This window comes from Fulmarus glacialis, unplaced genomic scaffold (genome assembly GCF_000690835.1).
Source record: "Fulmarus glacialis isolate BGI_N327 unplaced genomic scaffold, ASM69083v1 scaffold4533, whole genome shotgun sequence".
Lineage (NCBI taxonomy): Eukaryota > Metazoa > Chordata > Aves > Procellariiformes > Procellariidae > Fulmarus > Fulmarus glacialis.
Window position 1 is genome coordinate 95,421 of NW_009204776.1, and position 11,740 is coordinate 107,160.

The 11,740-nt window shown below is 38.0% G+C and overlaps 1 protein-coding gene across 1 annotated transcript in view; it reads left to right on the top strand.

Moving 5' to 3' along the window:
• Nucleotides 1-10,936, top strand: part of LOC104074829 (utrophin-like) — a gene marked incomplete at its 5' end in the record, with an annotated part of 101,403 nt that extends 90,467 nt beyond the window's left edge. Inside the window, one exon of the mRNA XM_009575105.1 lies at nt 10,844-10,936. Within this exon, the coding sequence (XP_009573400.1) occupies nt 10,844-10,936 (93 nt within the window). The remainder of the gene's footprint in view (nt 1-10,843) is intronic.
• Nucleotides 10,937-11,740: the final 804 nt, after the last annotated feature.

Genomic DNA, 11,740 nt, shown 5'->3' on the forward strand with positions numbered 1-11,740 from the left:
TAGACCAAAATTGCTAATGCTGCTCTCATCTCTGCTGTTCTAAACAGACAGAAAACAGTTATATAGAGGAAACTAACTTTAAAAACTTACTACTCATGAATGATGTCTGTTATTTTCCGGTCCTCTATAAGATAGCTCCATCTCCGCGCAGGTTTATGGGTTTTAAAGTTGAACATTTTAACTTCATTGTCCCTCCTGAATCCTCCTTCTGAGAAATGAGTGTTTTTTCATGTTTCCATCATCAATCTTTTTTCCTGTTACTCTGTAGAAGTCTGCTGTACATGTTAAGCATTATAGATAAAAGGTCTCTCTTAAAGGTATTTTGCTATTCCTGAGGAAATTGTTTTATATTTTGTTTGGTGAATGTTGTACGGAAATACCGCAGTTCACCAATTCTTTCGGCATATAATGTAGCTTTGAATGAAAGAGTACATGTCTGACGGTGTGGCCTACGTACTACTTCAAGTTACTTATATTTAAAAATGACTGACCATGGTGCTAGTTATTTTTTCTAGGTAACAGGGCTTGAACGACCCCATGTCATGATTTCAGTAGGACCCCAATATGAGCTCAGAACTTCTTCATTCATTTTCAAATTCACGTGTTCCTTAACCTGTGATGGCCGCAGCCACTGCAGTGCTTGCTCCCCAAGGGAGCTGTGAGATCAGAAAATACGGCTTTTATCAAGTACCAGAGGAAAATGCACCACCTGTTACAGGGGAGAGATTCCTTTAGCACGTGTTAGGTTGCAATAATAACAGTGAAGGCTGCTTTGTTTTTGGAAGTGTCTGACACAATAGAAAAAAGCATTTGTCATTTACATTGATTTTTTGGAGCTATAGAATATTATTCTTTGGGCTTCATTTCCTTGTGGGTGGGCTTTCACTTGTGTTTGCTTTAGCTTTAGTTATATCAACACTAAACTTTGTTGAGATGGTTATTGCCTTTAAGGTCCACGGTCTCAAGGGGAGCTGCAAGTACTCAGCACCCTTGACAGATGATCCAAGGTTGTTTTTTAACAAATCTGCTCTTTTACAAATCTGTTTGCTCTTTGCATACCCAGTTTTTATATATGGGTGACAGAAGCACAGAGGGAAGAGAAACCATGTATGCACAAACATGAATATTGTCTATTCCTTGGTAGTTATTGAGGAGTGTCATAGAGCAGTTTGGAGTTGGTCTATGATGACAGCACCTATGGGAAGATGACAGTTAGCACCTATGGGAAGATGACAGTTAGCACCTATGGGAAGTGCCAGCGACCTGAAGAACCTACTCAAGGCTGCTATGTCTGAATATCCCTTGCTTGCTTTTCAAGGAAACTGGCTAAGCATGAAAGGTCATAATTTTCATCTTGCATTGGTAAGCATACAGTCAATTTGGGTTTTTTGCTGCTGTTTTTCTGAAAGTAACCAGAGAACAGTAATAGAGCTTATATATTGGACAAGACACTTCCATTTAACAGAGTGTATTTTTATAGGTGATTGCAGAACAAGCAAAATGCGATGAAGAAGGGTTTTAGAGAGAAATGTAGCTTGCACATTTGCCTTGTTCCTTCTGCCCTGAAATTTTTATAGCTTGATTTTACTAAATATACCAAAGACACAGGGCTTCTCTTCAGCTGAATTGGCTTTGTTTTTTTGCATTTTCTCCTTCCTGGTGTTTCTTCATTTTGCATATTTTACAACGAGTTACCTTTTGCCATGTTGAACCTTTTTCACGTTATCACTGAATGGCTGATCAGGCACAAACTTCTCAAGTGGAAACTCTAGCACCAGAAGAGACCTGTTCTGCGAATACATATGGCTCTGGACAATTCAGTTTTTAGCCTTCATCCAACTGCATGCCACAGGTGGGGGAAATGCAAGGGTCAAGTGCCTCTGCCCTTCACAGCTGTTTGGATCAGTATGTTTGAAATGTGTGTGCTTACCATGGGTGCTACCTGCCATGCCTTACTGGTGTGCTCACTCTTGCTCTTCTGTGTTGGTCTTCTGCAGAAAGTCCATTTTAGTACTTATTTATTCCACACAAAGATGCATATGCAGTGGGTTCTTCCACCCCCACAACTTAATAGAAATTCTTGTTCTGTTATGTTTTTGTTGTGTGTGCTTCCTCTCTCCCTTCTCCCCTCATTGGGACTTTAAACATGCAGAAAGTCCAATAGGATTTGATCCTGCATGGATCAAACGCTAGTGCACGTATAATGGACTGGTATATTTCTTCTTTAGCAGCGTGACTGCCAAGTGTATTTTTTCTTACTCATACCTACAGTTAAACAGTTTTTATCTGAATCATCAGTAAGTGCTAATCTTTCTCTAAGTTTTCAGAGTTCCAGCTTTTTTAAAAACACAATATGAATGAATGTAAAGCAGTGGGTATTTTTAAAATTCTCTTTTCCTCAAATTTTCCTGTATGCTGACCAAAATTTTTCAGTGCCAGCCAAATTTTTGTGAAGCTCCAAAAAACAAAACTACCTTCAAGAAGTTGCTACCTGATTAAAAGCCAAGGTGGGTTGAGTGGCAAATACGGTAAGGTGACCCAGTGCTCTTGTGTCCTGGCGAAGCTGACTCTAACCTTCATTCTACGCTTTTATGTGCAAAACTTCAGCTTCCTTCCTCCAGCACAAACTCAGGCGCATCTGAAAAGTGGGTGGAGTCCTTGACTTTAAATGAGAGTTAAATGAGAATAAAAGCATACTGTAATAAAGTGGAAATGGAACTTCTGACCAATGTGAAACAATGAAAGCTCTGCCTGAATAAATTTGAAAAACCTATTTGTTTCTTGTAAAGTGACTAGTAATAAAATGGGGCTAGAGAAGCCTTAGGCATGTTGTATTTAAATAAACTTCTTGTTCAAGCCAGAGCTAAAGCTGCAGTTATGGATAATGCAGCTTACATTTTATTTCAAGAGTAAAGATTATATTACCATAATTTCAATTGTAAATGCCCTTTACTTTTGTCAACAGGCCACTGATAAGATCTCTGTGTGAGCCTCTTAGTTGACAAAATGGAACAGCATGCAGAAAGATAATAAACCTTCTGTGAAGAAATTTGGTTCAGTGCTTAATAACTTTAGTCAGATGGGATATTTCAAAAGAAAAGCGTGCTTGCAGCAGTAGCACTGAGAAATCCAGCGGAAAGTTCTGAGTCCCTCTGCATGAGCATGCTAACATGCTCAGCATGCCTCTCGTCTTGCACGCGTGTCCATTCCCCGAGCACCTTGTTTTCTGGGCTTGGCTTACCTCAGACTGAGGGGTGACAGTGCCACCCGAGAGCGGGGCAGCAGCATTCGTTACATGCATCGACATGTTGCACTGTGCTGGCATTGGGGCCGGCAGAGATGGTAGGCACAGCCTGTTTTGGCCTTTCCTCTTTGCTTTGGTTTTGAGCGTATACAAGAGGATGATTAAGGCCTTCCCATTCCCTCTGTTCCTTCTCTCTTCTCCTGAATTAAACAGATTTGCTCCAGTTTTTCAGCCTTCTATGGCTGTATCCTTTGAAACATTAATTACTGCCAACAGCTTGTTGAGTTGGAGAACATATTGAGAATATTCATTCTAGTTCTCCTCCTTCATCCTGCAACAGGTTTGGGCTTCCTGGAACACAGCTGGTCCTAGCACATACCTGTGGGAGACCTGATTTTTTTTTTTTTTTAAATATTTGTGGGGTGGGACTGACTTCAGAAGTGCTATGGGTGCCAAAGGTGAAGTCTACAGATGCCACAGACTTAATCTTTGGCATCCATCTGCTTTTCTGGGTTTTGTACTGAGTAGCCTTTAGCCAGAAAATGAGTCTGGTAAACTGACTGTCATTATTGGAATAAGTTATCAAACAGAAAGCATGGTTATAAACTAGGCATTAAGGCAGACTGGGTTTTTTGTCATGTTCATCTAACTCTGCTGAGCTCAAGAGTTATCTCATGAGAATAACTAAGGGTTAGTTTGGCCAAGCACCTTCCTGTCTCTCTTTCATGTGCCACTGAAAAAAATTAGACTGAAGGGCTGCAGAGTATGCTGAAAGGTAAAAACAAATGAACGAAAAAAAAATGTAACCAAAAAGGCATTTTTTGCTAGTTTGACACTTAAATAAGCAAACAGAAATTTGCTATTAGCAATCAAATATAGCGACCTTAAAAGAAACTAGAGAGAAGCATCTAAACGAGTGCTTCTTACTGAGACACTACATTCATTTCTCACTCTGGTAAATGCTGGAATCATCTTCAGAGACTGAATTCTTGAACAACTTAATAAAACAAAATGGGGGGAGTGGAGAGCAAAACAACCTGTCTAAAGCAAAGATGATAGGCCAGTCATTCAGGCACTGCAACAGAGAACACTTCTTGCTGTGGGAGATGCCAGAAAGATCAGCAGTATGACACGAAAGACTGCTCTCAACCATCCCGTTACTCAAGAGCATATGGTATTCCCTTGGAAGCCCTTAGATAATGGTCGTTGGAAGCTTTAATGTGGGGATAAAATTTAAAATCCAGCAACAAGAAAACGTGCAGTGACTGGTTCCCTTGATGCCTTCTGAAAAGTGAAGTCTTTTATTTACTGTTATTAAATTTTAAGGTCTTTAGATGAGGCTTGTCTCTGCTCTCTGTAGTGCTTTATAACTGCCTTGGAAGCTTATTTTCAGTCAACGGCATTTTTAAGAGGATCTGTGCAATTTGGACTTTACCTTTATTCTTTAACCTGATGTTTTGCATTACATTTTTTTTCACTTTTGCCTCACTGATTAAGTAGGATTAATTAATTTCTGATTACATGTGCATGTAAAAAGATATGAATAGCAGAACTGTCATTCCTGCGCGTGGAGAGATCTCTCATGTTCCTTCCATGTGTTTGAGTTCTAGGCAATGAACGTAAGAATGATGCTTCCCATTTTTGTGTCAGCTACAAAATAGAATAATTTCATCTCTTAACAGCATTGAGCATTTGCAGTCCTTGATCAGAACTTAGATTTTTAAGGCTTTTTACATTAGCTGTAACACTTACTGATTTATTAAGTTCTTATGTAACTTAACTTCTTCAGTTTAAAAAAAAAAATTAAAAATTGTTCTCTTTATGCGTTCAGTGGAGATAGAGGTAAAAAAATTAGGTATGACATAAACCAGAAGCTAAATAAGAAAAATCCAATTATTTTCAAAAGTTCAAAACCAGAAAACCCAACGAAAGCCTCTAATTTTCCTTCTCCTTCTGATGCACAAAATAGTTGAAGTTCTGCTTGATAGCCCTTGAACACCTAAAAATTTAGTCAAGTTTATTTGCATGTTAGCTATGTTTAAAAAAATCTAAAATTAAGTGTAGCTTGCATTATTTGAGAGTTCTAAAAGCTGTGCTGCCAAACAACTAATATCAGAATGCATTCACTTAGTAATCAGCGGGTTGTCACAAGTCGACTCAATAATGCATATTTATGACTATTTACTTCAAAGTTAATAAACCTATCCATTTCATGAATCTTCTAATTCTTTACTAACATAGATTATTATTAGGGTTGTCTTGTAGTCCATTACCTTTCTATCCTGCTTTTAAGATTCTGACGCTGTGGAAGATGATGAGTCAAAAAAATGAGGACATAACAAATGAACCACAACGTGTCTTGCAGGTAGAAAGTATAAATGTATTGAGTGTTATGAGCATGTTTAAGCTGTAAGATCACCTTCATGTTCATGAGGTGACGTGTATGAGCGTTTGTGACCAAAGATCAAGTGTGAGTTTCCTCGAAATTGTAAAATGTGTATTTCTCATACAGTCTCTTTAATTCTGACAGAGTATTTGAAGGGCTATAGTGATTTTGTACATTGTGTCTCTAGCGCCAAATATTGCTGCTGTGTGCACTGTGTTTATAGTGTCAAATCTAACTTCAGCAGTGGTTTGGAGCAAGGGCATGAGATGGTTTTGTTGTTACAAAAGAGCTTTTTGCATGAAAGAATGAAACAAAATTCCCAAGGAGATGCAAAGCTCTTTTCTGACTAATCACAGGTCTACTGTGATTCCATTTTCTGGCTCATGATGGTGCAGGAGTTTTATGTCCTAATTGCTTGGTGGCAACTTGATTAATGGAATTTAGCTTAACTATTTTCCTTGTCAGTGAAGCATTTACTGAATTCGGTAATAACCAGATGAGTTGCTTCCTCTTTATAGGGCTTAATCTTGAAAGAAAATTCTTCTGAGATAAATATGATTGAGAGCATTCATCTAGCTGCATAATGGACACAATGTAGATCAAAAAGTAAATGGAGACATAGATACATGCTAGGAAACTAAATGGAATACAGTCAAGTTAGTTGGCTGAAAATGCTTGAGATTTCAATTCTCTCTCCTTAGTTTTGTAACTGTGTTTCTCTATAATCCTTGATAGCTATGCAAACTTATTACTGCATCCAAATTCTTTCCAGGACAAAGTAGAGATGATGGGTGTCACCTGCCAGAGCAGTCACTGGGAGCTTACTCCAGGGAAAAGATGTGCCAAATATGCTAAATAGGATAAAATTCAAAAAGGAGAAAAACAGCAGGTATGAGCATATTGGGCTCAATTATGCCTCTCCTGTAGCAGAATTGTCGTAGGTGTACGGAAGTAGTATGCTGTGGAGCATGGGTGCCTGGAGGCAATTATAAGCTTGGAAATCTTAACATCTGCCAGGTACTGGGGGACAGGCAGCTGAGCGGAGGAAAAGGATTTACTGTAACTTTTAAGACACACTAAATCTTCTCCCTTACTTGTCATGTGCATGGGAGGAAGGCGGTTTCTTACCCTTTCATTCCCTATTTAGAAGTGCTTGCTATGAACAGATGAGGGCTTTCAGCAGCACCTACAGCACTGTGTAACTTACATGCAGGGGTTGTGGAAATTCAATCCTCTGCACTCTTGTGCCTCTTCTCCAGTCTTTGTGGTACGTTCTCCCATTCTTACATGCTTTGCACAGCTAACTTGAAGCACCTCACTTCAGAAAAGTCACAACTACATTTTAGAGGGTTACCTTCCGAAACTTTGAATTGCTTCTGTCTCCCTGAGGGTGTTGGTAAGCAATGATTAGGTGTACCTGGCAGCTTCAGTGCTATCATTACACACTAGATGTGGTAAAAAGGAATATAATTTATTCATTTAAATTACATAACTACAGAGTTGGCTCAGGGGATCATTACACAGTGAAAAGAATGAATACTCTTTCTGAGCTACAACACTTAAACCCTAGCCTTATGGCCAGTTTTTAGGATTTAATCCCATGGTTTGAAAATTAATTTAGATGGAGACAAGGTTGTCCTATGATATCACTCATAAGGCTTTTAAAGTAAGCCCCCCATCAGATACTACTTTTTTTTATCCACTCACAGCAAAAAGTTCAGTTCAGTTGGTGAGGCATTGTGGGTTGCTGCTTCGATGCAGTATCCACAGCATGAAAAGATTTAAATTAAATGTTAATGGAACATCCCTGTAGTCCAGGGTCACTGATCTTTTTTAGTGAACTCTGAAAACAAACAAAACCTCCACCTTTTTGGTAAATTAGAATGGTATACTGTGGTATTTCTGGTCGGATTAGGAGACTGACCTCCTGTGGTTTGATAGAACTATTTAGTAGATGTCCATTTGCTATATTCACAAGAGTAATTTTCTTATGGCTGTCCTACTATGGCATGTTAAAGTTGATATAAAAGCACATTTCTTTATAAATGTTATAAGGATTATGACTTCATAGACAAAAAGTTACTTCAAATAATACAAATTACATACTTTGTATTCTTTTTAAATACAGATGATCATCTTGCTAATGGTTATGCTAGAAATTCAAAATGTATTTGTTTTTATATAGCAAATGCTTGTCCAATATTCAAATATAGAATTAAAAGTTCATGGCTGAAAAGCTTACAGCTGAAGCAAATTTTTATGGCTGAGATTAGAGTTTGCATTGGATGGGGAGAGTCCAGTTCCCAGTGGCTTTCAAAAAAAACCCATAAAAAAAATCCAAAACCCCAACTAGGTCCAGGTAATACTTCTCCTTCCTGCATGATAAGGCCACTTAGTTAACTGAGAATATAAGACAAGTTAGAGCATAAAATAATATACAGGCAGACTGAGTCAAAAGGTTGTGCTTGGGTACTTATCCTTGGAGTGTGGCAAAATGATAAATTATGCAGTATAACTGTAATGGCACTGTATCCTTGTTAGGTACTTGAATCTAATGCCATTGCTTAGAAGTAAAGTAGGAAGAGACTGCAATGCATTATTTGAATGAGATTTTAATCCACAGATACTGAGTTAGTGCTGTAGAGTTTAAGATGCTCTGTCAATTATTTATGATAATCTCTGAAATTAATGATTTTCATGGTCTTTTCACTATTTGGATTGAGTACTTGTCTAAAAACTACTAAATTAATCAGCTTTTCATTGGCCAGTTTTAGTATGTTGAGAGATGGGTATCCTTTACCAAGTAATAAATACATAAATATATAAATAAGCCCTTCTTGTAGTAAATTATTTTAAAGATGTGTATTTAATTGTCCCATGTATTATGCATGGATTTAATGAGGCTTTTCTTGGACTAAGCTGTCAGGGAGCTAGAAAACAGTTCTCATTACATGCAAGAAAATCTTAAGGAAAACTCCATTTTCAGGCTGGGCTGAAATATTGAAAGTCCCGTGTTTTTAACTTGGGAAACTGGATGCTTACTTTGGGTGTGGGTTAATGCAGCCTCTGGAATCTTTTGCTTGGGTGTGCTTCCTTGGCAGTCTGTCGTGTTATATCACCACTAGACTGTCACCCTGTTTTCAGTTTCACCCTTTTTAATAAAAATGTTAGTAAGTACATCTAAGATAACTTGTTTGTTTTGTTTCTGTGTGAAGAGAGCAGAGTTAAAGATGCTATTAAAGATAGAAAGACCATGAGGTTCCTCTCAAGCAAGCGCCAGTATTTTATACCTGAAGAGGGAAAACTAGGAGAAAAGGCAGCTAACAGTCTCAGAAGGAGGCTCCACGTGTGAGATACTTCTTTTGGATTTTGTGTTCTAAATACATTTGAAATGTTCTGCTTTTAGGCCTGGGTGCTTCTGGGAAGTTCAAAGAAATTAAAACACACAACTTATATTCAGGTCCAAAACGTTAGAAAATCATGGTTGATTCATAAAGCTGAAAGCCATGTGTTGTCCAAACAAGTTAAAAATAAGAGGGGGGGAAAAAAACCACCACCAAACCACCCAGTCCTTTACTAATATTTCATGGCAGTGCAACATTGCCTGTCACCAACACTGTATTATCTCATCTGGAATCCTAACAAATGTTATTCTTGAGATTTAAAGTCTTGCCTCATACCCCATTTTCTGAGGATGGCCACAGTCTATCTGTGCTTACCTAATGCAGAACTCTGTCATTGAATATGGCAGATATTGCGCAGGGCAGACCACTGAATGTGGCTGGTTGATCCATGTAAAAACACCTTCCCAAGGCAAACTGATACCCTTTAGTCTTAAAGAAAGAAATGAAGAAAAAGTCAAACCGGTGCAGTGCCTTGGCTCTAAGCTCTAGGAACTCTGCAAACCCTTTCGTGTAATTAATAATCTGCATTGCAGTCACCACTGTAATAGATACCTAACTGGTAATTTGGGCAATCATATTTATGTGACTTTTGTCTTATCCTGCTGCTTTTTTCTCTTTAATGTAAGAGCTTGATTTGTCCATCTTTCTTGATGAATTCTTGGTCCTTAGGGTACTATGTCACTTGAGTGATTTGGCTTCTGGCAGCGATTATCAGCGAGGCTGTGCTGGAACACCTCTGCTTAGTGAAACCCTGGTGGTGAGTTCAATTGATAGTGAGCCTCAGTGTAGGACTGACCTTGTGGGAGCTGTGTGTTAACTCTGTATTGTAAATGCTGACCTGCTGTAGAAGGGAGAGGGTAGCTCTCCCTCCTAGTCTGATCAGATTGACACCAGGTATTTTGCAAGGCAGCAGAAAATACCACAGCGCTTTGAAACAAGTGAATTTTCTGTGTTCCTGCCTGAAGCTGCATGTCTTGAGTGAAACTGGGATGTATTGATCTGCTGTAACCACCTATTGACCTCAGCGTCCTTTACATCTGAGTTGCACAAGGAGATGCTATTCTTTTTATCTTTTTGTTGTTTTGAGTCATGTAAGATATATGTATGCTCTGTGTGTAAACAACCTGGTTCATTCACTCTTAAGGTTCTTGCTGCTGCTTATTTTTCCATTTTTCTTGTAGAAAAAAAGCTTCTTTTCTCCTTTCTTTAGTTTGTATTCCAAAGTCAAATTCTGCTTAGTATGACATTTTCTTGCATTTTTTGCACGTCATGTCAAGTATGAAGCAGATTCTTTATAATGTCTTTGCACATACTTAATCTTGTTTTGGAGATTACAGTCTGAAAGACTTTTATCTTTTCTGAAATTGAACTTTAGAGGTGTGTGTAAGATCATCTCCAAGTTGATCAGATATTTTTCCTTCCAGAGGCAATGGAATAACTTTTTTTTTCTTTTTCCTTACCTAGTTTTGGTTTCATTGAGTCTGCTTCACTTGTTTACAGTAGCCTAACATTCAGTTACTTCTGGATTTATACTTGATAAAAAGTAGGGGGGGTTTAATTGATTCTTTACAGTACTAAGTTTTTAGATGTACAATTCTGCTATTAGTTTTATAATCCCTGCATTAACTGTGTTGCTAAATGATGAGGCTGTTAAGCCTGGATTTGCAGGGCGTTCAGTTCAGAACCCACTCCTAAAAACAGTTGCTAGCAAATGTGATCGTAGCTATGTGTCCCAGGGTGCTATGCTGACCTTCCTTTCTCTACCATTGATAAAAGTGCTTTTCTGTTGACGGTCCTTGTGTTTTGCAGGCTGCCATTAGTAACATCACCAATGGCTATAAAGTGCTGTTAGCTGGTTATATTATCTTTGTCCAGTTTTATGTTATTGTTGAAGACATCTGAGAAAATGCACCAAACTGCTTTAATACCAAAATGTAACAAGAAGTTCCATTGGTCACGATCTTCTGCAGCAGTGCCTTGAATGCATCAGCAGTACATTGCTCTCCAGGGTCTTAAATTCCCATTTGTGGATCTTAGTATCTACAAAAGCATTTTGGAAGGAGGCTTTGTTACAGCACTGTTGGTGTTCTGCTCATTTTCAGCTGAAGATCATGTATTTGCATGAGGGCTTATGCTCTCAGATTGTGAATTTCTTCGGATTCTAGCATTCAAATATTTCATCTGTGTGTGATCTGTAGTTTTCATTATAAAATTCCATTTTCATTGCCAACAGTGGATGTAGAGTTATTTTTATGGAAAACTATGACAAAGCTGATCAGGAAAATTTTAGTAGTAATAAGTAATGTAAAGCTGTCTTAAAATGTATGTTGTATTTCTGGAGCTTATGATCCAACATTGTCATGTCTACAGAACTGCTGCCTTTGTAGAGGCTATGTTAAATATATGTCAACATAGAGCTTATTTCAGTTACTTTATTTTTCTTCTACAAATTCAGAATTTCTCAAATACTGCAGTGTGCTTTCATGTGAAAGCGCCACTGAAAAAGTTGTTATCCAGTACAATTTTCAAAGCCGTTTTACTGGAAGCATTGGTCCAACATTGTGTGTGTATGTATGTATTTGATTACCTTTTATAGAATTCTGCAAAGTGGTACCTATCCACCTCAGAGGGCATTTACATTTGCATCTAATAGTATCAAAAGATTTAGAATGTATGATTTTTTGATGACAACAGAAAATTGGGAAA